At 41.6% G+C, this 24442-nt stretch overlaps 1 protein-coding gene across 21 annotated transcripts in view; it reads left to right on the top strand.

Moving 5' to 3' along the window:
• Window positions 1-24442, top strand: part of LOC113015756 (dedicator of cytokinesis protein 9-like) — a 64799-nt gene that overhangs the window by 11887 nt on the left and 28470 nt on the right. For 14 of the 21 annotated variants that reach the window (XM_026157975.1, XM_026157977.1, XM_026157981.1 and 11 more), the window contains exons 1-5: window positions 1850-2412; window positions 15597-15713; window positions 18667-18756; window positions 20518-20600; window positions 22562-22631. In XM_026157975.1, the coding sequence (XP_026013760.1) occupies window positions 2251-2412; window positions 15597-15713; window positions 18667-18756; window positions 20518-20600; window positions 22562-22631 (522 nt within the window). In that variant the 5' untranslated portion in view covers window positions 1850-2250. Of the gene's footprint in view, window positions 1-1849; window positions 2413-11116; window positions 11592-15596; window positions 15714-18666; window positions 18757-20517; window positions 20601-22561; window positions 22632-24442 lie in introns of those variants that run through there. The other 7 variants (XM_026157980.1, XM_026157979.1, XM_026157994.1 and 4 more) reach the window with 3 other exon arrangements.

Genomic DNA, 24442 nt, shown 5'->3' on the forward strand with positions numbered 1-24442 from the left:
TCTATAGCTTTATAGAATTTCATGCTCATAGATGTTATTTTCCACCACAGCTGACAGTTTTCAATTCAGTCTGAATGTATTTATATAGCAGGATTATAAAGCAGTGGAACAACGATCCCCTCACTGTGCTTGAAGTAGAAATGAAACAGTAAATGTATAAAGGCTGATTACACCATTGAGGCCGGCTCTCAAAAACTGACATAACTAACATAAACTAATGGAAATCTTACTAATAAGACAACCAATAACTACAATAACTGCTGTAACAGCAGTTATTTATTTAGGGAAAAAAGGGACACTAAAACTAAAAATCAGTTTAAGGGGGTCACATTTGTGCTGCCTCTGGCTGTAACAGTGGGTTGAACCAGCTTTCACCTGACTCAAACAGACTCTTCTCCACATAGCCCTTATTTTTAAAGTGCTTTACAAACACAAACATTATGGCTAACAGGTGGATTTTCTTGTGTCAGTGCAGTTAGCTAAACAACGTACAACCACTTACTGCTTCAGAAAGTAGACAGTATAGCCTTGATTTTAACATAAAAGTTATTGTTGCAGCACAAAAGTGGTCCCCTTAAACAGATTTTTTTAGTTTACTCTCTTTATATTCCCCTGAGTTATTGGTTCTGTTGCTAGTTTAAGTCTATTGACAGTGACCAACCAATCGGTGACGTAAGGTTCCATACTGACAGAAGATGGTGCTAAACACGTTTTTAAAACTTTAAGTACTTATTTCTTTAATCCAGCTTCACAGACAGAGTTACTTCTATGTCAGTTTTTGAGATGAGGCCTCAATGGTATAAATTAGCCTTTACCTTTACTTGAAGGTAGATCATTACCAGGACAACGCTGGCTTGTGAGATCCTAAGATTTCCAAGGTGTACAGTAGACCTAGAAACTCCTTTTGTAGGAATAAAGTTGAGGTTCCAGTAACTGACATTACTATATGAGCTTCTCTGAAAAGTCTTAACTGTATGTGTGTATTTTTACAATTATCCTCATGCATACACTAGTTTAATAGAAAAAAAAATGATTGCAGTACACGTGAACTTATTTAAATAACTTCATTCAGTAACTTACTAGATACTGGGCAGAATTCAAACTTGTGACTCCCGCTTCAAAGGTGTGTACTCTTACTACTACACTATCCAGCTGCCATAAATAATTTGTGTCAGAAGTGGGATTCGAACCCATGTCTCCACAGGAGACTGTGACATCCTGACAATTATGTATATCTCCTATCAGAATCAGATGCGTTATCCAGGTGTTACCCATTGTGCTACATCATCCACTTAAAAGTAGGTGAGTATGTCAATCACTGATCAAATATTTATACCAGCAACCACAGAGAAGATGAAGAATATACATTTAAATTGCTGTAAATAAACACACCTGTATATTTTATAGCTTTTTCTATGACGCAGTAGGACAGCGACCAGTAAATAACAGTAAAAGTAATACCAGGCTTGTGTTAGTGACCATGTGACTGCCACACAAGATCAAGGGAAGTTAAGTCATTCCTTTTAAGACTAAATGACATCAAAGATTACTGCATCTGCTGTAATTCCAGTGTCAGTGGGGAAAAGAATATCAAGCGAGAGGGGGAAAGAGGAAGAGTAAAACGTTGTTTGCAGGAGGTGATTTATGTGTGGGTGAGTCTGTGTTTGCATTTTTGTTAGTAGTAGTCTGCTTGTACTGTTGACAAAGCATGCAGAGTCAGATAAATGACTAAGCTGCATGACTGTAGGTTGGGGGTGGGGGGCTGCTGAGAGAGCGAGAAGGAGTGGGTGGGGCGGGGTAGTGACAAGAATGAGTGAGATACGAGTTTGACAAAAGGGGGAAAGAGAAAGGGGAGAGAGAGGGAGAAGGAAAGAGCAACTGAGCATCCTCATCCCCCAGCAGAAGGAAGAGGAGGCTGTTAGTCAACGCCCTGCTCTGACTGAAAGAGCAGCTCAGCAGCCTCATGCCGTTCATCCCCACTGAGCAGCAAACAGAAGGATGCCACTCAGCAGCCTGACCCTTAGGCTGAGATTTGCTGGATTTGCTTTTCAAAATGGTGAATGTGTTTCAAATGGAATGATTGGGAATCCTTGTAAGCTACAGGGGATCATCTGATACCTGTCAGTTCATCTGCAACAGGACTTTGTGGGAAAGAGGTCAAGTTTGACAGACAAAGTTGGGGCTGCTGTATCTGTGTGTCGCAAAAATTCAGCTTTTCCTGCATGGTACCTGTGAGCATCTGGGAGCACCATGGGATGCACCACCAGCGTGGTTCTCTTGGAGGTGCTGCGTTCCATCCTTGAGAGAAATTGTGGCTACATCAAGGGGGAGGTGGAGCTGGTGGTTCTGGAGGAGCAAGTGGAAACATCAAGTCTAAGGGGATCTCAACTGTGGATTCCCACCAGCACACTGGTAACTACCACTAAATATTAGTCTTGTGTTTAGGTATATTTTCCAAGAAGTCAGTAACACAGTCAGCATATTAACCATCATCAAATAAAAAGCAAATTGATCATTAACTGCACTTAATACTTATTTATCAGTAACTAATAACAACACAATAATTAATGTTTACTAACTGGTTAATAACTGGCCAGTAAATAATCTGTCCAGTGTAGTTGGGTGAAAAATGTTTGATCTGCTGAATTTTAAGTTTGCTCACTTACAAAGGAATAAGCAGTCTATTTTTTATGATAGTTTCATTTTATTGGACAGGAACAGAATATCAACCAAAACCCTGAAAAAAAAACTCACATTACCAAAGAGCTCTCAAAGGATGTCAGGGACAAGATTATAGACAAGCACAAGGCTGGAATTCTGGAATTTGGCTACAAGACCATCAGAAAAAAAGTGTGATGAAAAGAACACAGCTGTTGGTGCAATTATTTGAAAATGGGAATGGAATCAAAATAGCCATCATTTGATGATCATGAGAAAGGTGGTGCATTAGCCCAAAACTATAACATTACTAAGTACCGGTACTAAGGATTAAGGACGACATCACTGCATTGAGAGGCCAGTGGATGCGGCCATTTACTGTGAAATCTTGGGCGAGAACTTCCGTTCCTCAACTAGGACACTGAAGATGGGTCATTGATGTGTCGTCCAGCATGATAATGACCCAAAACATACCACCAATGCAGTCTTTCTATAACAGAAGTCAAATATTCTCCAGAAAGTTCTTCCCGTATGTGTTGCAGAGGTTCCCATAAATGTGTGGCACTTGTAGGTTGCTTTGCTTTTACTCTTCTGTCCAGTTCATTCCAAACCATCTCGATGGGGTTTAAGTCTGGAGACTGTTTTTAAGCTTACCATCTTGTTCTTTTTTCCTGAGGTAATTCTGGCATAGCTCAGACTTATGTTTTGGGTTATTGTTTTGCTGTAGGATGAACCCCTGACCAACTAAGCGCATACCAGAGGGACCACCATTGCGTGGTGCTGCAGAATGCTGTGGTAGCCAGCAAAGATGGGCGCGTTACTGTAATCTGATTACTTTTTTCAAGTAACGAGTAAAGTAAGGGTTTACTATTGCAAAAACGGTAATTAGATTACCGTTACTTTCCCGTAGGAACGCTGCGTTACTAAAACCGTGATTTTTTGCGAGAATGTCTCACGACAGTGACGTAAGCGAGTGCGCCGTTAGTGACAACAGCTGTCTGCAGATCAACAATGGATCACATATCGATTGTGGGAGAGAGTATGAGCGTGCAGCGTTTAAAGCGTGGAAGTACTGACCTTACTTTGAGTTTGATTCCATAAAAAGTGACAAAAACATTAGCGTCCATTGTGCGTGGGAAGAAAACTTCTTTTTACAGCGAAAAAAACCCTTAAACTTCCAAGCAAGCACCGGGTGCGCCATGACGTAATGGGAAACTCACAGAGAAAGTCGCGGATTCTTCAACTGACCGCGGCACACCTGCACCAGGGTAAACCTCCGCCTACTGTAGTCCTGCTTTACAGGTGAAAATAGAGCAACAGCACCGCTGAGTCTTTGACTTTATTTATTTTCTGCTGTGTTTTACTTGCATCTATTTGAAAGAGTGAGTGTAAACACAAAAAATATTTTATTTTATGTGCTGGAATGTGCAGAAAATAGGTTTAAATGTTAAACTAATTTATTCAAGTCAGAGAATGTTGCATATAATAAAATTTTTGCTTGATGTATAAAGTTAAAAGATTAAAACTGATAAAACAAGTTAAAAAAAATAGACTTTTCCATTTGATTACATTTTGTATGATGGATTATGTAGAAAAAGTAGAATTGGGCTGAAAGATCTATCACTTTATCACCTCTTCAGGTTGTAAATCGTGTTTTTAAAAAGTAACTAAGTAACTAAGTAATTAATTACTTTTGAAAATAAGTAATCAGTAAAGTAACAGTAATTAGTTACTGATTACTTTTTTCAAGTAACTTGACCAACACTGGTAGCCAGGCTCTCCAGTGTATCCTTTGAAAACCACGGCTCTTCATCTGATCACCCCAGCTAGTTGCAGGAGCATTGACTGAATACTTCTGTCCTTGGGACTTGGATAAAGCTGGGGTAGCCTACATACTGAGCATAGCTTAACCGCCCCGAAGTTGGTGTTAGCCTAACTTCAAGTCAGCAGACAACAGAACTATCTAGTTCAACTTGGCAGAGGTGTTTTAAGAGGGCAAGAACTGACAGATGACTGTGATGACAGGGGTGTATATGTGCAGGCAGGTCCCAGGTGTCATTGCACATCCATCCATCCATCCATTCATCCATCCATCCATTTTCTTCCGCTTTATCCGGGGCCGGGTCGCGGGGGCAGCAGCCTAAGCAGAGAAGCCCAGACCTCCGTCTCCCTAGCCACCTCCTCTAGCTTATCCAGGGGAACACCAAGGTGTTCCCAGGCCAGCCGAGAGATATAATCTCTCCAGCGTGTCCTGGATCTGCCCCGGGGCCTCCTCCCGGTGGGACATGCTCGGAACACCTCACCCAGAAGGTGCCCAGGAGGCATCCTTGTCAGATCCCCGAACCACCTCAGCTGGCTCCTTTCGATGTGGAGGAGCAGCGGCTCTACTCTAAACCTCCTGGATTGCTGAACTTCTCACCCTATCTCTAAGGGAGAGGCCAGCCACCCTTCGGAGGAAGCTCATTTCTGCCGCTTATGTCCGCAATCTCGTTCTTTCGGTCACTACCCACAGCTCGTGGCCATAGGTGAGGGTAGGGACGTAGATCGACCGGTAAATTGAGAGCTTCGCTTTTACACTCAGCTCTCTCTTCACCATGACGGACCGGTGCAGGGTCTGCATCACTGCGGCCGCAGAACCAATCCATCTGTCGATCTCCGACTCCCTTCTCCCATCACTTGCGAGCAAGACCCCGAGATACTTGAACTCCTCCACTTGTGGCAGGAACTCATCCCCGACCCGGAGTGGACACTCCACCCTTTTCCGGCTGAGAACCATGGCCTCAGATTTAGAGGTGCTGATCCTCATTCCCGCTACTTCATACTCAGCTGTGAACCGTTCCAGTGTGAGCTGGAGGCCATCACCCGATGAAGCCAACAGAACCACATCATCCGCGAAAAGCAGAGATCAGTTTCTGAGGCCACTGAAGTCATAGCCCTCCGCCACTTGGCTGCGCCTAGAAATCCTGTCCATAAAAATTATGAACAGAATTGGTGACAAAGAGCAGCCCTGGCAGAGCCCATCACCCACCGGGAACGAGTCCGACTTATTGCTGGCAATGCGAACCAAGCTCTTGCAACGGTTGTATAGGGATTGAATGGCCCGTAGCAATGGGCCAGACACCCCATACTCCCGTAGCATTTCCCACAGGACACCCCAAGGGACACGGTTGAATGCCTTCTCCAAGTCCACAAAACACATGTAGACTGGTTGGGCAAACTCCCATGTGCCCTCAAGTATCCTTGAGAGGATAAAGAGCTGGTCCAGTGTTTCGCGACTAGGACGAAAACCGCATTGTTCCTCCTGTATCTGAGGTTTGACTAGCAGACGAACTCTGGTTAGTCATTGCAGATCATCTGCATTACAAGCTTGAACAGATTTGTCTTCAGCCACAACATGCGGAGGCATTATATGCCATACTATGTGTTGTAACAAGTGAATTGACTGAAAGGACACCTAAGAGCTACATCTCAGACTCATTTATCATGCTAACTCAATTAGTATAGTCAATATTTATGTTCAATTAGAAGACGACTCAATAAAAAAATCAATAAATACAAACAGAAGCTGGAACTAAGAACTGAAGACTCAAAATACAAAGGAAATCTAATATATATAAATAATAGAATCAAAATATAAAAAATAACTAAAAACCAAACAGAGAATACCTTATAGTAAAAGAGAATTCAAATTCCAAAAAACTCAGAACACTGGGTCCCAGACCTAGGACCTGAAATAGTTTTGCAAGTTTGCACAATGTCCTCTGGACAGACAAGACCAATAATGCACAGTGCCACTTAAAGAAAAGCAAACAAAACATAACTGCACAAACATTGAGTCACATTAAGCCCAGCTTTAGTTTTCGTGTGATGCAGAATACCCAGCATCTTATTATTACCCCCTTATCTTATTAGGTTACAGATTGAAGACTGAATGAAACTCAGCTACTAGTTTAATTTAACCTCATTCTGAATTGTTGTTGACTGTTATAGACAGTGGCAAAATGTGTTTTAAATCTGTGTATGACATATAAGATCAGTCTGAAGGGGAAGTTTCACTTCTTTTCAGTCAACACCCTCACACTTTGACTCCCCAGGCTAACTGTAGCTCTCAAACATTATGTCAATCTGGCCTTATGCAATACTCCACAGACTCTTGTGATGTGCTGTGTCTTTATATGTATATGTTTGTGTGTGTGCACATGCACATGTGTGTGTGTGTATATATATTCCCCTCAGGAACTTTGTGAAAGGCTCACATGTCGTAATTGGTTCAAGCTGAATAAAAGCAAGTGGAGACTATCCCACTCCACTTCCTCCTCCTCTGCTTTTTCTATGATTTTTTTTTTTTTACAGGCTCTTACGGAGATGGGCCTATAAACTGATTTGCAATCCCTTCAAACACACATTCAGAGCCAAAGTCACTTGTGGTGTGACTGTTATGGTATCCGTGATACCCTGTGGAAGTGTATGAGAGTGCTCCAGAGATGTGGGTGAATGAAGCAGAATGACCTCAGTGCAGCCAGTCTATTGACAAGGGGCTGATTATTATACTGAGCTGGCGTCACCGTCACTGCAGCCTCCGTAGGATGACAGGGACACAGCAGACAGCAGTGCATAAGACCAAAGGACAGCCAAGTCTCTAACATGCATTAGATTCAGTGTACAGTAAATGTTTTACCTCAAACTCTCCTGTTGAAGACAGTTGTTTTGCCCATTTTACTTCACCTAAGCTTTGAGGTTTAAAGGGAAACATCAGAATCCAGTGTTTTCAATATATTGTTTATTTTAAAGGCTTTCACATGCATTGCCTGTTTTGCTACCTCTTTTTGTCTTTTTGTTATCAGTACAGCTGCTTTTTAAAAAGTCGCCTGCTAGGTGGGCTTTCAGGTCACTCTATATTACAGTTTCTGCAGCTTTTGTGGTAGGAACCTACCTACTTTCCACTGCGACTGTCTTTCTGTTTGTCTGTCTTCATAGATATTTCATTGTGTCTTCATACGTGAATGAAAATAACTTGCAAAGCATTGTAAGCCAAAAGTTTTGTTCCCACTCAGTTCATAAAGTTTCTGTTTTCATAGTCAAGCTTGCCAAGTCCTTGTTTAGAGTGTTGACATGCTAGCATTTGGTAATAGAAATATCAGTAGTTTATAAATAAACTCAAATATTCAAGTTTAGTATTATAAATGTGTCCAATTTATGGTGGTAAGTTTTTAGGATTTGAGGCAGCTCAATGCTTGCTTACAACAAACCAGCCGTTAACCAGACCCTTGTTCACATCTTTTTGAGTTACGGTAAAGTAGATGTTAAATATTCTTAGCATTTCTTCAGTGGGAGTGCAAGTGACTTCAAACATACGGTTCCCATAAACTTACAGGAGCAGCCTCACAAGAAACAATGCAGCTAGCTTAGCAGCGTCATACCAGAATGTCACCAGTCTTCTCCCTGGTGGTATTGGGGAAAATTACTACGTGTGCAAAAATGGGTGTATCCGGTCGTTAAGTGATGACGTGACAAATCCTACTTCTGGGCCTAAAGTAGTCTGCGTTTAATATGGCTTTTGTGTTGTTAACATGTTTAATGTTTTGTATTTTCTTCTATTTAATCTCAAAAAGCTCCTAAAACAGTCAGTGATCACTGTTGACCTCCCTCGGCTTTTATTACCGCTAATCATTTATTTAAGATCAGTTTTTAAAACCTTAGGCTGTAACTACAGCCCAGCCCATGCAGCAGTATATGAATGACTAACCTCGTATTGTGGATGGATTATCTCAGTTGTTCTCCTGGCTGAAGTTTGGTCCTTTTACAGCATCCTGCCATGCGATTACATTTGTACCTGACCACGAGAATACTCACGTTAACTTTTATCGAGTGGAAAAAAAGTTAGCTTGTTTATATTATGCTAACATAGCTGTGTCGCTAGCGATCACGTAGCACATCATTATATACCAGCTAGTCCAACTTCAGTAACCCTGCAAACGTCACTGCTGTTTTCTGTCTTCATTTATGTTGGAAGTGATAACAGAGCTGTACGTTTTAATTTGTTTCCAAAACTCCGCAGTCAGGGCATGCTATATTGTGTTTAGATAGAAGCTAGCGAGCTAACTTCCTGCTAACTTCTAACGCCGTTAAATGTCATAAATTCCGTTTTCATGGATGCCTGGATGTTAAACTCAATTGTTACACCTGGTAGAGCAGAACACTGATCATTATTAAAGATGAAAGACAGTTTTTCAACTCTCAGAAATGCCATAGTGATCGTTTGATATATGGACCTGCAGCGGAGTTTAGGCCCAGACACAGCTAGTGACGTCAGACTTAACGACAGGATTCATTGAAAGCTGTCTGGCAGGTGTAATAAAAGTTTAGAAAAACTCTTTACAGCCCAAGTTGTTCGTAGTGTATTTAAAAGTAGAATGGGAGGCAGAGCCTTCAGTTTTCAGGCCCCTCTTCTGTGGAACCAGCTTCCGGTTTGGATTCGGGAGACAGACACTATCTCTGCTTTTAAGATTAGGTTTCACACTTTCCTTTTCGCTAAAGCTTATAGTTAGGGCTGGATCAGGTGACCCTGAATCCTCCCTTAGTTATGCTGCAGTAGGTGTAGGCTGCTGGGGGATTCCTATGATGCATTGAGTATTTCTTCTTCAGTCACCTTTCTCACTCACTATGTGTTAATAGACCTCTCTGCATTGAGTCATACTTGTTATTAATCTCTGTCTCTCTTCCACAGCATGTCTTTTATCCTGTCTTCCTTCTCTCTCCCCATCCGGTCGCAACAGATGGCCACCCCTCCCTGAGCCTGGTTCTGCCGGAGGTTTCTTCCTGTTAAAAGGGAGTTTTTCCTTCCCACTGTTGCCAAAGTGCTTGCTCATAAGGGGTCATATGATTGTTGGGTTTTTCTCTGTATCTATGAAGCGCCTTGAGGCGACTTATGTTGTGATTTGGCGCTATATAAATAAAATTGAATTGAATTGAATTGAATATGCCTTACAATATAAAGCACCTTGAGGTGACTGTTTTTGTGATGTGGCGCTGTATACATAAAATTTAATTGAAAGTTACCCTCCCTATATTTCTGCACAACCACCCTAATTGATATAAACCAGTGTATGAACCACATTTGACTAAAATCCTTCCAGCAGTTACTTGCTCTTTTACTGATGGTTTTGCTGGACCATAATGAAGCTCTTCTGCACCACACCTTATTGAATAATAAATGGTGCACTTTTCCGTTGTTTTTAGAGGAAATAATTTCTCTGCATGCTACATTTCAGCAAGTCTCTTTGAAGCTTGTACAGTTAAAAGAAGTTGTGCAAATGATCAAAGGAAACTGCGGCACAAAAAAGTCTCACACGCTCACACAACTCACACACGCTTGCCTGCCTGTGTGCTACATTTTATTAGGAGCGATGGATCTGAAACTGCAGTGGAGCAATGATGGCCTTTGAAGTCATTCTGACCCATAGCATGTCATCTCCACGCTGTGATGTCCCACCTCCCCCTCTTACAGTCTGTGTGCACTAGGGAGCCATAAATTTACACCTCATGGAGATAATTGGATGAGTTATTAACTGTGTGTGTGTGACTCAGTAAGACTCCATGGCTCATAAACGGCAGTGTGTTTTGGAGTTTTGTGAATTATAGCTTAATGGAGAAAAGAAAGCCTCCAAAATAAAGGATTTGCATAAATTTAGCACAAGTAATTCCTCACTGAAAACTTTAAATGTCATCTTTCTGAAACACAGCCTTCGATGGAAAACGGAGCTGAGCTGAGGCGCCTCTGTTGCTTAAAGATTAAAGGCAAGTGGTTGTCCTCAGAGAGAGTGATGACTGTATGGATAAGCAAGAGGCAACTCAAAGTGTTCCTGAAGCAGCAGGAGAGCGTGTGCTGTATCTGAGACCCGGATAAGGGGGAAGTGTGTTTTTAGTAGACCCTGCTGTGGGTGCCTGCTGCAGTGGATACAGCACAAGAACAGTTCAAAGCAGAGCAAAACAGCAACGGGGAGTAGAACTTTCTCAATGCAGACTGTTGAAATACTGTAACTGTGACCATTGGCCATGTTTTCATATCAACAGTAGCTTTAGTGTTTTGGAACCAATGTAGGATCCATCTGTAAAACTAAAGCTTGTAGCTTTTATGTGTTCACATCATGAACAAAGTAATTCAGATGCCTCCTTTGAGGTGTTGATCAACCAAACAAATGACAAGCCAACTTCATTTTCTGGCATTTCAAATATGAACCTCAATGACCTCAGTATTATTGAAGTGCACTACAGTATAAGAAGGACAAACAATTTAGAGTAAATGGTAAGGTCTATAAAGTAATGGTTTGCTGTACAATGCATTTTGATAGCATTGTCTTTTGAGATGAGTGTTTAGGTATTTACTACACCTTATTTTAAAGAGTTAGCCTTTTAAGTGTGTTCGAAATGAAAGTAAGTATAGTATATCTGAGTTATTGCATCTTTTTTCCTACCTTTTTAGGTGGGTTCAGTTTTCAGCTTAGTAGTAGGTGGGGCCGGCGAGTATTTGTGCCTCTTCCGAATGTTTAATGGGGATGTGATTATATTCCCCTCCTACTCACACAAATCACATACTGTACATACAAATGCACACACACACACACGCATACACACACAGCTGTGAGCCCCTCCCACCCTCACAGACTGGAATAGAGAACGGGAGAGAGAAGCTTGACGGTTGCGACTGAGTATAGAGGGAATGTCACTGGACCCTGGCAACACTCTCACAGACTAAAGGCAGTAGCCCAGTGACAGAATCGTCCATCTGGCTATAGGCACAGACAAGACTGATCGCCATGCAGGGACGGACAGGAAAAACACCCAGAAAGGAGATGGTGATAGAGTCTCCACAGCAGTACAAGAGCCTGGCTGAGATTGAGGCAGAGGTGGAGGCAGGGTCACAGGGGGCAACGGTGAGTTGTACTTATGCCATATTTCAGAAATAAATCACAAGTTGTTTTTTTTAAATCTGGAAATTTCTTGCTAAATGGAAGAGATGTGATTGTTACCTTTTAGTGCATAGATTCTTTTTAACAGCTACTTTGAAGATCTTTTTAAAGGCATTTGAAGGAAATTGGAAATAGTAGGTCACACCTCTCCAGAGGGTTGAATGTCAATCTTTTTTAGGATATGAAGCACTTGTGAGTCCTTTTTTTCATGAACTGTTCCTGTGCCTTAACGAGTTTGAGAAGTTAAATGCAGAGTTGATAGAGAGCTCATTTGTTGAAGAAAATAGTAAAAAGCACCATAGCCTGGGAATGAATTACTTGAAAGTCACACAGTTCACAGCCGCTTGCTGTTATCTTCGATCTCACTGGCAAACATTCAGTTGGAAATTTGAACTGAAGTTTTTTTGCTTGTCATGCTCTTATAGATCCAAGGGACTAAGAGCTATTTGCACTGTATCATCAAAAGTATTGGTTGGATGAATGTAAATGTAATTCTGTGAGCAGACATTTGTTTATTTTTCTAATGTATTCACTGGATTCAGAGGCTTATCCAAATAGTTTGAATCATGTGTACTTCTAGTGGTCACTTTGAAACCAGAAATCTCAGTTTAGTTTTACAGCTATTAGTGACAGGTCAACACTCAACTGAGCAGTTTAGGAACTGAAATGATGTTGAATCAGTTCCTAACTACTGTCAATACTAGTTTAATCCATACTAAAGCAGGTGCATAGCTATGCTGGGCAGTCAGTGTTTTTGTCAAATACGGATGGATAAAAAAAATTCTGAATGAATCAGTCGAAAAATGACAAATGCAGATCCTTCCACACTGGTAAACTGCATTTTACAATTTAGCACTTAACATCCAGTCGTGCTCTGAGCAGACAGTTGTGTCTAATTTTGTGTCAAGAGGGTAAGAGGAAAACTCTTGATAGAGGTCTTATTGTTGGGGCGCAGATGGCAAGAGGCCAATGGCTTCAGTCACAAAGGCTGTGTGTGACTTGCGTTGGTCTGGTTGATGGTCAGGTTGATAACTTTATCAGTGATTTTGGAGCTAACACAGTTGGGTGGATCTACTTAACATCTTTTTTTAAGTAAATCCAAAAAAACTAGGTGCTGTTACTTGGTGCTATTTAAATAACATTGTGCTGAACTGAATTATGACCATTAAGAACAGAGGTGAAGGAGAGAGTGCGGCAAGGGTGGAGTGGGTGGAGATGAGTGTTGGTGTGTGATCTGTGACATTAAGGATAGCAACAAGAGTGAAAGAGCAGGTTTAAAAGACTGAAGTGTGGTTTGATGGAGGTGGCAAAGTAGTAAATACTCTGCATATGCGAAACATCAGCACTTTAGCTTTATTACAGTGAGTATGTTCATACATTGATGTTAGAATTTGTGTTAAATCTGCAAACTTAGCCTTTTCTTCTTTTTTGCACACAAGGCATAACTTTTTTTCACTGAGGTGTCTGTTAGTGACTTTGCTTGGAAAACCCCTTCTTTTCTTCATTCTCATGTTTTACTTCACAATACTTGGCAGGTATCCTAGTAGAATGGAGTTTAAAAACAAAGGCAAACCTATAGTTTTAAGCTTCAGTTCCCACACAGAAAACATAGTATAGCTACTTAATCTAGCTACAAGGGCTGAAACTGCAAAAGGGCACTCAAATACATTTTTGGCCTTAATGTGTAGAGAAATGTAGCTGTTCAGAACAGCTATTTCCTTGTAATTAACTGGTTCTGTAAACACAGAACTGTGTCTTGGTTTAGTCTAATATCCACATCCACAGAGATGGCGTGTATCACTGGTGAACATCAGACTTTGTGAGGGAGGACATGTGGGGGGGAACCCCTTGGGTCTTTTCTGTGGTATGTTACAGCTGATGTCTGCAGTGACAATACAGCATGGTCTACTTCTACAGTGGGGCAAAAAAGTATTTAGTCAGCCACCGATTGTGCAAGTTCCCCCACTTAAAATGATGACAGAGGTCAGTAATTTGCACCAGAGGTACACTTCAACTGTGAGAGACAGAATGTGAAAAAAAAAATTCCATTAATCCACATGGTAGGATTTGTAAAGAATTTATTGGTAAATCAGGGTGGAAAATAAGTATTTGGTCAATAACAAAAATACAACTCAATACTTTGTAACATAACCTTTGTTGGCAATAACAGAGGTCAAACGTTTACTATAGGTCTTTACCAGGTTTGCACACACAGTAGCTGGTATTTTAGCCCATTCCTCCATGCAGATCTTCTCGAGAGCAGTGATGTTTTGGGGCTGTCGCCGAGCAACACGGACTTTCAACTCCCGCCACAGATTTTCTATGGGGTTGAGGTCTGGAGACTGGCTAGGCCACTCCAGGACTTTCAAATGCTTCTTACGGAGCCACTCCTTTGTTGCCCGGGCGGTGTGTTTTGGATCATTGTCATGTTGGAAGACCCAGCCTCGTTTCATCTTCAAAGTTCTCACTGATGGAAGGAGGTTTTGGCTCAAAATCTCACGATACATGGCCCCATTCATTCTGTCCTTAACACGGATCAGTCGTCCTGTCCCCTTGGCAGAAAAACAGCCCCATAGCATGATGTTTCCACCCCCATGCTTCACAGTAGGTATGGTGTTCTTGGGATGCAACTCGGTATTCTTCTTCCTCCAAACACGACGAGTTGAGTTTATACCAAAAAGTTCTACTTTGGTTTCATCTGACCACATGACATTCTCCCAATCCTCTGCTGTATCATCCATGTGCTCTCTGGCAAACTTCAGACGGGCCTGGACATGCACTGGCTTCAGCAGCGGAACACGTCTGGCACTGCGGGATTTGATTCCCTGCCGTTGTAGTGTGTTACTGATGGTGACCTTTGTTACTTTGGTCCCAGCTCTCTGCAGGTCATTCACCAGGTCCCCCCGTGTGGTTCTGGGATCTTTGCTCACCGTTCTCATGATCATTTTGACCCCACGGGATGAGATCTTGCGTGGAGCCCCAGATCGCGGGAGATTATCAGTGGTCTTGTATGTCTTCCATTTTCTGATGATTGCTCCCACAGTTGATTTTTTCACACCAAGCTGCTTGCCTATTGTAGATTCACTCTTCCCAGTCTGGTGCAGGTCTACAATACTTTTCCTGGTGTCCTTCGAAAGCTCTTTGGTCTTGGCCATGGCGGAGTTTGGAGTCTGACTGTTTGAGGCTGTGGACAGGTGTCTTTTATACAGATGATGAGTTCAAACAGGTGCCATTCATACAGGTAACGAGTGGGGGACAGAAAAGCTTCTTACAGAAGACGTTACAGGTCTGTGAGAGCCAGAGATTTTCCTTGTTTGAGGTGACCAAATACTTATTTTCCACCCTGATTTACCAATAAATTCTTTACAAATCCTACCATGTGGATTCATGGATTTTTTTTTTCACATTCTGTCTCTCACAGTTGAAGTGTACCTCTGGTGCAAATTACTGACCTCTGTCATCATTTTAAGTGGGGGAACTTGCACAATCGGTGGCTGACTAAATACTTTTTTGCCCCACTGTAAGTTAAAACTCCTGGTCAGGGTGTATCTTCCTCCTGTTGAGGTTTTAAATCTGAGCTCAGCCCACTGTGACTGGTACAGTGACACACACACACACACACACACACACACACACACACACACACACACACACACACACACACACACACACACACACACACACACACACACACCAGTGTCTCCTACCGTAACCCACATTCACTGCCATCTCTGTTTCTGTTTCTACATCTGTAGCTTTCAATCAGTAATGCTGTGAAAGGACAATGGCAACTTGTTGTCCATGCACTGTGACAGATTTCCTTTTGTAACTTATCTCACAACCCGTGCAATAATAATACCCTTGACAACTCTACAGTAAAAGACTGCCATTAAGGTTGTGCGCTTATGCTGTAAATGACTACGACAAAAATGTGAAGAGCTGGATTAATTCAGTCATCTGTTCCTTCAGGTAAAGCCAAAGATCATTGAGCCTCTGGATTATGAGAATGTGCTCCTACAGAGGAAAACTGAGATCATCAGTGATGTTCTCAGAGACATGCTGCAGTTCCCCACAGACGACTTCCAGGTAAGAAAAGTGAGAGTTCTGAAAGCCATGCTGCACTACCTTTTAGGGAAATGTAGAGAATCCATAACTGTGAGCTGGTAAACCAAGTACAAAGAAGTATAGTAAGTATGTATAAACAAGTATGTGTCATACATTGGATTTTTACTGTATTGTGTACACTGTCTGTACAGCATCTACATCTGCTGCTTCCATTCAAAAGAGCTTAAAGAATGCATCAACATGACATCACAGTAGTGCTGAGATTGATGTTAGATTGGCCTGTTCCCACTTTTGGAACAAGTCATGCTCAAATAATTGCCACTTGTCAATCAGTCTCCTTGGCAATAAACCAAACTTTATTCTTTTCTTACTGCACAATAAATTTGACAAAAACACCAAACCAACAAAGAAGAGATGAAAACAAACACAACCATGGGGCACACTACTGTGCTGGACTCAAACCCACATATACTCTCCTGCTGGATTAATGTGGCTTAATCCATGGCTAAAATGAATCTCTAACAGAGACACCATTTCTTCCTATTTGAATAAATTTGGGTAAAATGTATAGTAATTAATTACATGAAAAAGACATTTTATGAGCAGTTTTGTACAGGCTCACTGTCTCATGTCAATGCCACATACAGTAAAAAAAAATAAATTAATTAAAAATTCATAGCAACAATAGTATGTGGTGGGAAATCTACAGTCTACAACTCCCCTCTGGACTCTTTCGTAATCAGTAGATGATGGGTGGGTTTCATTACAAGGCCGTCTGCAGTGTATAGTGATTAGTGAATGTGTGTGTGTGTGTGTGTGTTTTCATGGTCTCGCCCAGTATGTCCATCTAACCTGCCATATGTTTTACATCACTGGGCCCATAGAGAAGGGAGGGAGCTAGCCAGACATGTGGGTGTAGCATGTGCACGTGCTGCACAGATTAACACATATGAGCACACGCCCACGTTCACATTTATCAGCCTGCTAAGAATGCTGGTCTGTATCTCTGCATGCACATACGAGCAGAATACGGTAATGCCTGTATTTTAAAAACAACAAAATTAAATGGGATTACGAAAATGGTACTTTCATGGGCAGTTTTGCAGATCTCCAACTGTCACCTTACTGGTACCTTCAGTTTCCAAAGAAGAAGGTTGACCTCAGGAGACTCTCTTCTTACCCTTTACCACTCTGGCCTCTGTGATCTCTATGCCCTATAAGTATTTAAATTTTGTCTGTCCTCCTGCATTAGTGCTGTGGGAACACACTCCTTTGGTCTGGTGGAAGTCATCAAAGCCCTGTTTTAATGACTGTGAAAGGAATGATGTTAACTGGCTGCCAGCAGTTCCTGCTCACAGTCAAAAATGTAAATTTAGCCACCTTTAAAGAGCAACTTGTCCTTTATGCTTGTCTATACATTATGGATGTTACAGCAGCAGATGGATATTTTGGGAACTATATTTATAATATTTCTCTGTATTAATATACTGTATTGTCTTTCCAAATCATATATAATCCATTAATAAATCCATAGAGAGAGAGTAGAGTCATAGAGGAAATGAAGCTGAACAGTTGAAATATCAGTCTGAATAATCTGAATTTTCCACATTATAAATATAAGAACTATATTGGACCTTTATGCAGGATTACACACAGGAAGATTCAAGTGAGCCCAGTTTATCTATTGGCATATCTTTGATGGCTGATGTGAACGTGAGCTGGTCAGACATGCTTGCTAATGGAGGAATGAAGAAACTAGGTCATTGTGCCACAGCTGCATACTCATCTTTGTGGTTTGAGCAGAAAAACAGAAGACTAAGTGGTAGCACAACCTCCAGTAGCTTGAAAGTCTTGCCAGTCTTTTTCTGGCCTGAGGTGCTTTTTGCTCCTTTGCTTTGGATTATCACTCGTCATCTGTGTCTGGATGTCTCACTCTAATAAGGCTGGCAAAGATGAATTAGGTTGGAGTAACGTTTGGCTGCCATAAATCCTCTGAAGCAGAGGATTTCTCTGAGTAATCATTATGATTCCTTTCACTTCATTATTAAAATGCATTTTTAATATTGTCCAAGTTTACCAAGCTACTTTCAGCTGCTCCCTTATTCACAAGGGGTCAGCATAATGGCTAGCTCAGCACATTTCATTTGGCACTCTTTTACACCGGATGCCCTTCCTGACACAGCCCCCCTGAGGGATTGGATGATCTGATATCCTCGTGTTGGTGTTGTTCCCAGACCATCATGAAAATGTTGTTCCAGGTTCAACATTGCAAGTGACCAATCACATTGTTGTGACGTTATTCCAAGCCATTCGTGCATTTATGAAATTCCAATGTTGCAAGGACAATATCAATTCTGCTTACTGTTTATTAAAGGGTTACGGTTAGGGTTAGGGTTAGGGTCAGGGTCTGTTGATCGGCGGACAGAGGCGGTTTCACGCAGCTTAAGTACAGTTTTTTGTTTTACGCCAGTTTTTCCCGAAGTCGCAAAACTATGACGTCACAAAATTCTGATTGGTCACTTGCAATGTTGATCCTGGAACAGCATTTAGTATGATGATCTGGGAACAACACCAACACAAGGATATCAGATCAACCTGAGGGATTTGTGTCTCCTCTGTGGATCAAACCGGGGATGCTCACTTGTTAGGGAAATGTGTAAACCAATACACAGTGGAGCCACAATGAAGTATAATACGATCATCCATATGAAATAAAAAAATCACAGAGGCATAGGAAGTAGCTGCCACTATGCTGTAGGGTAACTGAGCACAGCAGTGAACCTTCTTGGCTCTAAGGAGGCCAGAATGTTGCCTACCTTCTTTTGAAAAAGAGTACAAAGAGAAGCCCCCAATAGGGATCAATAGTTCAATAGTTCAAACAAGAGTAAAGTGAATTTTTGGTCTTATAAAAACCTAAACCTAGATATGCTGTGCCAACCTCATTTTCAGGCCTGCCTTCTGTGTCTCCCCTCAGATCTCCACCCTGCAGCGCCAGGGCCGGACTCTGTTTTCCACTGTGCCAGAGACTGCAGAGAAAGAAGCTCACTCACTGTTTGTCCAAGAGGTAAAACTAATACATATCTGGATGCAAGCCTGCTTTGTCCGTTATTTATCACTCAACCGCACCACCATGATTTCACCTTTCAGCCAAAAGTAGGCATCCAGATTGTGTATCTGGATTTCACTCTTTGAAGACTCATCAAAGGGGGCTTGTATTTTCAGATACAAATCCATGCAGGGACATACTCTGATTTGTTTGTGGCAGGTTGGCAACGAGAGAGCTAATTATATTTCAGTCAAATCTAAGTGAAAAAGACAAATGTTATCTGACCACTAGAAACAAGTCATACCATGTGTGCTGGAATTTTTTTCTGCTCCCCTTCAGATGAACTTCCATTCATGTTCCCCGCCCTTACATGCTTGCTAACAGTCCAGTAGATTGGCCACAGATGGAGCCTATAGTTCATTGGTGGTTCATGTAGTTTCAGAAGAGCTGTGTGTTGAGATTGGTTTGGGTGCAGCCTGATAGAGCCTGATAGGTGATATTCCCCCACAGCTGCAGCCAAGAGTGAAATCATAAGTACATCTGGAGCAGCTGTGCTCCTTACACATGGGATGTTTTGTTTCATAATTTGTTATTCTACATTTTAATGACCCCCTTTTCCCTCACATTTTGTGAACACAGAACTGATGAGCACACATTGAAATAATAAAGCTATGTTTAAACTGCTCTTTACCTCAAAAACATGTTCTTTTATGCTTTGTTATCTTGAATAGCTGTTTTTTTTATTGAATCATGTTCTTTTTCTGCATATTAACTATAAACTTGTATAACAGTGTTTTAATTAAAACATTCAAGTGCTCTGAAAGGATTCATTCTTTAAGTTTACTTTGAATGATTTGATTCTCTGCTAAAATTCTAGGTTTGCTCATTTGAAAAGAAACAAAATGTCGTTGAGTGAAATAAGTATTTAATTCCCCACAACCCAGCCACAGATTGGCTGTGGAACACAGATTACAACCAATCAGTCACACAACAAGTGTTGTGTGACTGATTGGTTGTAATCTGTGTTAAAGTATAAAGGAGGGATCTTCTTCCACCAAGGCAGATACCTCGCTGGGTTACTTTTAGGGGAATAGCTGTACTTTAAAAGTTTGTAATGCAGTAAACAGAGGTCAGATGTTATTTGGATGCAAACTATAATGTGATATTTAGAAATACCATATCTCAGTATTGTTTCATAAATGTAGCCAGGGGTAGGGGTGAATTAGTTTTGAGGATCCAAATGTAGGACTCATAGGCAGTCATAAATAAACTTTTAATGCTGATTAGCAATGGGTGTACAAAGTCCAGGAATAAAATGAGGACAAACCAGCAAGTCCAAGTTCGGAAATCATTGGAATAACAATATAAGTAATACTTTGCTACAAGAACACGTAGCAATACAGACGACCCAAGACAGGACAAAGGAAGATACACAAGAAGTGATGAGGGGAGAGGAACCAGGTGATTACTATACTGACTCCTTTTAATCATTGAATGGCCCAAAATCAAAGATATTCCATTTATAAATAGTAAAGTAAGACATTTAGTAAACTAGAGATAATATTTAGTTAGTAAATAACAGAAGAGTGAACAAAGCGTGCATCTGCTGACGCTCCTGCATCAACAGGGCCATCTATTCCCAATTAAAAATAATTTTTGTAATGTTGTTAAACATCTCCATACTTTTCCTAGATTATTTTTTTAATAAATCTAATTACACATCTGTATATGCTTTGTTAAAGAGACCCCTCACCACCTCTTTACTTCATGTACCTGCAGTGTATCACGACCTACAAGTCTGACTGGCACGTGGTCAACTACAAGTATGAGGAGTATGCTGGAGACTTCCGCCAGCTTCCGAAGTGAGTATGCCGGAAGGCTTCTGCTAACAGGTCCATCAGACTGCACGCTCTCAACAGTCTATCAATGCTGCATTCATGTAGCCAATGATAGTGTTACTGACTCTGTTTCAAACACTACAGTGAAATTAATAAAGACAGTATGTAAGTGTTGCTGGTAGAAGGGCACTCCACCACATCTGTTTTTATCATTCTCAGCAAGTCTTGTAAAAGCATGTTGCCTTTATAAGTCTGATTTGTCTTAAGCACACTGCTGTTAGAACAAATCATCTATATACAAATAGCAGATTAGCAAAATTTGTTTAGCTCATCACACTTTGTGTGTGTGTGCCACTTGTTTTGCACATATTCAACTCTGTATATTTTATATATTTTATTATTATTATTATTATTATTATTATTATTATTTTTACTATTTACTATTTAATTTGTAAAAATGTGTATACACACACACACACACACACACACACACACACACACACACACACACACACACACGTAGGAAAATATTTAGTATACACATCCAGAAATGAATACACTATTATATATTGTACATATATTTATTAGTTTCAGGTTGGCCATTCTTGTATTTTGCTCGTTTGTGTTGTTGTGTTTGCACATCTCTGTTGCTTGTGGGGCTCGCACACAAGAATTTCACTCGCATGTGCTGTGCCAGTGTGCCTGCACATGTGATGTGACAATAAAAGTGATTTGATTTGATTTGATTTGCATATTCTTACTGTACTGCTTGCCCTATGGTTCTAAAAGCCTCCACAACATATTGTAAATCTCACTGTGTTCAGTGGCACTGCCCTTTGTGTACAAGTCCCAAAGTGTGAACTGGTGCCTCCTGGTGGCACATTACATTATTCTGTAATAACAGAATTTCAGTTTGAAATTGAAGTTACATATTTATAAAAAAAAAAAAATCATTTATTTATATTTAAATAAAATGGGAAATACCTGCAACCGGTCGAGGTTGAATAAAATATTTAGGATATACATTTCTTTCTTGTATTTTGGTTAGAGTGAAGATTTAAGATTGGGTGGCCCTATGAGATTTGGGAATGGCTATTTCAATCAAACGCTGGATTCTCTTTTGGTGGTTCTAAGCTCCACAGTAAAAATAGAACACTTTCGATGTTTTCCTACCAAGGAAAAGTAGAACTATTCTTGGATAGCTGTTGCCCAATGGCATCATAACAAAAAGAAAATACCACAATGCATATGTGCCCTTGGATGAGCCTTTACTTCACAAAAGAAATGAGTATTACAGATGTATGTCATGGTTAAGACATTGCAGAGTAACAGCAAGCTGGTTTTGGCACTGTTTATAGTTCTAGTTCCCCAGAGCCACTGGTGTTTGAGCTAGAGTAGAGAAACAGCTGCCGATTTCATCAACATCTTGCTAGAAGAATTACCTTACAAGATGTGGCTGAAGTGGTAGTGAGGTTATCAATGTGCTGTGGGGATAAAGGTTAGTATAGTTCATTAAAACTAAACTAAAGAGTTAAACATTCATTGAGTGTTTAACTTCAAACTTAATAGTCTCAGAGTTGTAAAGTAAAGTAAAGTGTAAAGTGTGCGTGTTAGTCCCCATAGGGAAATAGTTCCTCTGCATTTAACCCATTCACCCAGTGAAGCAGTGGGCAGCCACCAGTGCAGCGCCCAGGGAGCAGTGTGTAGGGACGGCACCTTGCTCAGGGGTACCTCAGGGTAGCCGTTCAGTGGAGTCGAACCCCCGACCTTCCGATCATGGGGCCACCACTCTACCTACTGAGCTATCCCTGCCCTTGATTAATGAAAACATTCTTGGCAAATGCTTTCGCTTTCGTCCGTCTTGCGCCGGTCCAAGAATTTGCCCCAAACATATGTAAGAACTCTTACATATGTTTGTGAGATGGTTTAACATGAAATTGAATTAAGTGAGCCAAGGCTGAATTATCTTTTCCCAAACTTTTCAGTAAGGTATTGAGACCTGAAAAACTGGTGGCTCATGTGTTTGAGGTGGATGAAGATGTGGAAAAAGATGAGGTAAGATGACTAATTCCAGACTCGTCTTCAGCTGCTTGTTCCCATAGTTTCTTTGTGATCCACTTCTGCTCCTGTAAGATACAGAGCTTATAAGTGTGACTTTGCATTCTTCCTTTAGGACTGACCAAACGCTCTTCAAAGAAACTCAAATACAAGGAAGTGTAACAGAGCGCACTTAGCTTTTAATTTATTACTAAACATTGTATTTGTTTAGTTTCAGTACTCTTTTACAAGCTAAATGTCTTTACTGCTCTAGATCCACACTGTTTGTAGCATTCAAAGGCACATCTCTTCCCAATAATTATGACACTTTAACAACGATTTCAACTTTGGACCTTAATAGGCGCACAACAGCACTGTTTATCTTAATGTGTGTACAGGTTCTTACTATACTGGTGGGGACCAACAGCCCTTGTGGGGACTAAAATTCAGGTCCCCACGGGGTTGAAGGCATCAGTCCAAAAACAAAACATCCACAAAAACACTGGAGCACAGGGAGAAGTTCATAAACAGTTCAGGAGGCCGACCCGGAGGACGAGCAGTTCAGGGGGCTGACCGCACAGCAGAGCCGTCAGCGGACACAAGGTGCTGAAGCAATTCCTCTGACCCTTCAGCGATGGCGGACGGCTGAAGCGGCTCCTCGGGCCCTCTAGCGATGACGGACGGCCGAACGGGCCCCTCGGACCCTCCTGCGGAGACAGACTGTCCAACGGGCCCCTCGGACCCTCCTGCGGAGACGGACTGCCCGACGGGCGCCTTGGACCCTCCTGCAGAGGTAGACTGCTGAACGGGCGCCTCGGACCCTCAGCGGTGGCCAACACAGAACCAACAGGTGCAGAGACTGATCAGAACCAGCAGGCACAGCTGCTGAGCAGGTGACACTGGAGACTGAGCTAGCGGCTGCTGCTGAGCCGGGCAGAACATCCTCCGGTGGGCCGGGCAGCGAAGCAGTTGTGGCTGGGTGAAGGTGTAGCGTATTGATGATGAAATTCCGTACGAGCGGGTGAAGCGCATCCAGTAGTCAGGGGATCCTGGAAATGAATCGCTGTAGCCTTGTTTCCACAGCGTGATGAAACTCCTTTCCCTCATGATTGAGCCACAGTTGAAAGAGTTTCTCCACGGAGTAAATAATGTCACGGCAAAGGTCTTCTGGTTGAATGCCGCTGGGTCCATGTTGGCTGGTTTGTGCTGTCACGGCTAGCAGGGCAAGCCGTGTGAGTTTTAATAGAGGACGCAAGATGCAGGCAGCTTCAGATGCAGGTGAGCTTTATTAATAAGGATGGACACACAAACCAGAATGTAGCAGGCACAAAACAAAACCTAAGAGCACTTAAACTGGGAAAACTAACCTGAACCCAGAACAAAGACACCTGGAGACTCGGGAAAGCAACACAGACAAACCAGCAACAGGCAGCAGAACACACAGGGCTTAAATACTCTCAGGAGTTATCATGGGATAGTAGACAGGAGGGGAACACACCTGGTCACGGCTAGACACAGATGTAAAGCTGAGAACACTCACATGAGACAGAGACCTTCAGAATAAAACAGGAAACTGACAGACACAGAACTTAACAGACAGATTCACGAGCAGACACTGTGACACCATGGATAGACAGAGGGAACACAGAGAAGTGGGAGCAGGTAGGCACAGAACAGAAACCTAGCAAATGGCAAACCTTAACAAAAGACATAACCAGAATAAACAAGAACATAGAATAATATAAGGAAACACAAAACACTGAGTCATCAGACTCAGGACCATGACAAAATGTGGTTTTAGTGTCAGGGTTACGATTGGGTTATGGTTA

The sequence above is a fragment of the Astatotilapia calliptera genome, chromosome 23 (assembly GCF_900246225.1).
Source record: "Astatotilapia calliptera chromosome 23, fAstCal1.2, whole genome shotgun sequence".
NCBI classification, from domain to species: domain Eukaryota; kingdom Metazoa; phylum Chordata; class Actinopteri; order Cichliformes; family Cichlidae; genus Astatotilapia; species Astatotilapia calliptera.